General features: G+C 47.8%; 1 protein-coding gene across 1 annotated transcript in view; it reads right to left on the bottom strand.

Moving 5' to 3' along the window:
• Positions 1-766, bottom strand: part of ABHD5 (abhydrolase domain containing 5) — a 26,469-nt gene extending 25,703 nt beyond the window's left edge. The window contains exon 1 of the mRNA XM_008576791.1: positions 750-766. Within this exon, the coding sequence (XP_008575013.1) occupies positions 750-766 (17 nt within the window). The remainder of the gene's footprint in view (positions 1-749) is intronic.
• Between the last annotated feature and the right edge of the window lie 1,311 nt (positions 767-2,077).

Consider the following 2,077-nt stretch of genomic DNA (forward strand, 5'->3'; position numbering starts at 1 on the left):
GGTTTAACACAATCACATTTAGGGAACACCCAAAACAGGGTCAGGAGCTCAGCATTTTCTGCTTGCCTGCTTGGTACAATTCAGAAGGCTATACCAGTGTGGACACTGGACACTGCCAGTGTCCACAGTTTATTGTCAAGAATACTAGGGAGGCCCACTTCTGTCTAGTGACTTCGGCTGGTCAGCTACTAAGGATTTTTCATGGTTTGTCCATAATGACCTCCACCTATCACCCAAAGACATAAATCCCTTTCACGGTGTGCCCTGGACTCCCAAGTCCCCAAGCCCCACAACAACGTCAAGACCAAAGAGTACACATGAAAGTAGTCTCAGAGCAAGCGAAAAAAGTTGTGACAAACCAGATGGGAACACAAGCTGCCATTTGGGTTCCTACTTGCATCTGTGTGGCATTCAGTATCTCACCTCAATGTAACAAGAAAGTTCATCAACAAACCAAAATAGTCGATCCATTCATCATATAAACAACTCAAGGGAAGAACCTAATTTCTAATATTTCACAATTTTTCCCCTCTGGTATCTTTCCAAATACCCTTGTTTTCATGGACTCCATATTCTATCAGTTAGGTTATGTTTCCTATGCAAATTTCTCCAGACATCTGAAGTTGAACTGTTGTCAAAATACTAAATACATATGGGGAAGTACAGAAATTTCCTTTTCAATACAAATAACTAGCCTTGAGAAATAAGGCAATAACCTTACTGTAGGTTGGTTGTCCCCCCAAACTCACTGAGGCTTGATCCCCATGGTGACAGTGTTAAGAAGGTGGGAAATCCTATTATGGTAATTGAGAGGTGGGGCCTTGAAGAAGTGATTAGATTGTGAGGACCACACTCTAGTAAATTTAATGGTGGTCATGGGCATTGTCCTGAGGGCTTTAAAAGGAGAGCCAGAGAGGAGGTTAGCTCTCTCATGTTTCTGCCTTTCTCTGAGTGTGATACCCTGCCACGCTGAAGCCACCACCAAAGAAGGCCCTCATCAGATGTGTTCTCTGAACTTTGGACTTCCCAGCCTCTGAAACTGTAAGCAATAAATATTGTTTCTTTACAAATTACCCAGTTTCAGATATTTCTGTTATAAGCAACAGAAATGAACTAGTACAAATCTTAACAGCAATTTAATTTTTCCACCAATTACTATTCTTCTACTAACAAGTGCATGAAGTCAATTACATGTAGAAAAGAATAATTTAAACTCAGTATATTTGTATATCAAAAAGCTTCACAAAAGACATCTGTCTTCCATCTTCCACAAAGTTTCCTACATGTACGTCTTCTTCTGAGGCACACTCAACACACACTTTTCCAGTAATGTCAGCATAATCCCAGAAGCACAAACAAAAAGGGAGAGTGAAGCTTGGAAGCAAAAGATCTCCATCTAAAAGATGGATTATCACTTCTGAATTTATCTGTATCTTAAGTTCTAACCTTTTTTCTATAAAGTATCTGTAAGTTAACCGTTTTCTGAAACCTAAAGCCATACACCCACGTCCCCAACCCCCCTTTCCCTCATGCTGGGCTTTTCTTCCCTCGATCCCGCTGTTTCTAGAGTGAATTTAGGCTCTGGGACTAATACTCCCCCAAGGAAGCACCGCCCCTTCCTCCCGGCTTTGGGGAGGACCTGCCCCGGCGGCACTTTCGGTCTTGCTCCAGGCTGGACAGATCACAGAATGTACCTGAAGATGGAAGCCGCGCTCGGAAGTGGACAGAGTGACTCCGCCATTTCCCACGACCCGAAGTCAGGTGCAGGGTCGGCCGGTCACCGCCAGCTGGCCACGCTGGGGCAGGGTCGGGGTCCCTTTGCTGAGAACGAGCTCGGGTCTGGGCGCCGCGGCCAGCTGCGTCGCGGGTCGCGCGGAGCCGCTTACACAACAACCGGGCGGTCCCTCGGCTCAAGGGTCAAGGCGGCCTCCCGGCGCGGCCGGGGTCAGACTCAGACGCCTCCGGGGCCCCGGCGCTGACCGGAGCCCGCTTGGGGCAGAGGGCCGCCAGGGCTTCTCCTCGGGGCGTTGCGCGGATTCGCGCCAGGGCCGGACGAGGGAGCCGTCAGCCGCCGCCA

The sequence above is a fragment of the Galeopterus variegatus genome, unplaced genomic scaffold (assembly GCF_000696425.1).
Source record: "Galeopterus variegatus unplaced genomic scaffold, G_variegatus-3.0.2 Scaffold1402, whole genome shotgun sequence".
NCBI classification, from domain to species: Eukaryota; Metazoa; Chordata; class Mammalia; order Dermoptera; family Cynocephalidae; genus Galeopterus; species Galeopterus variegatus.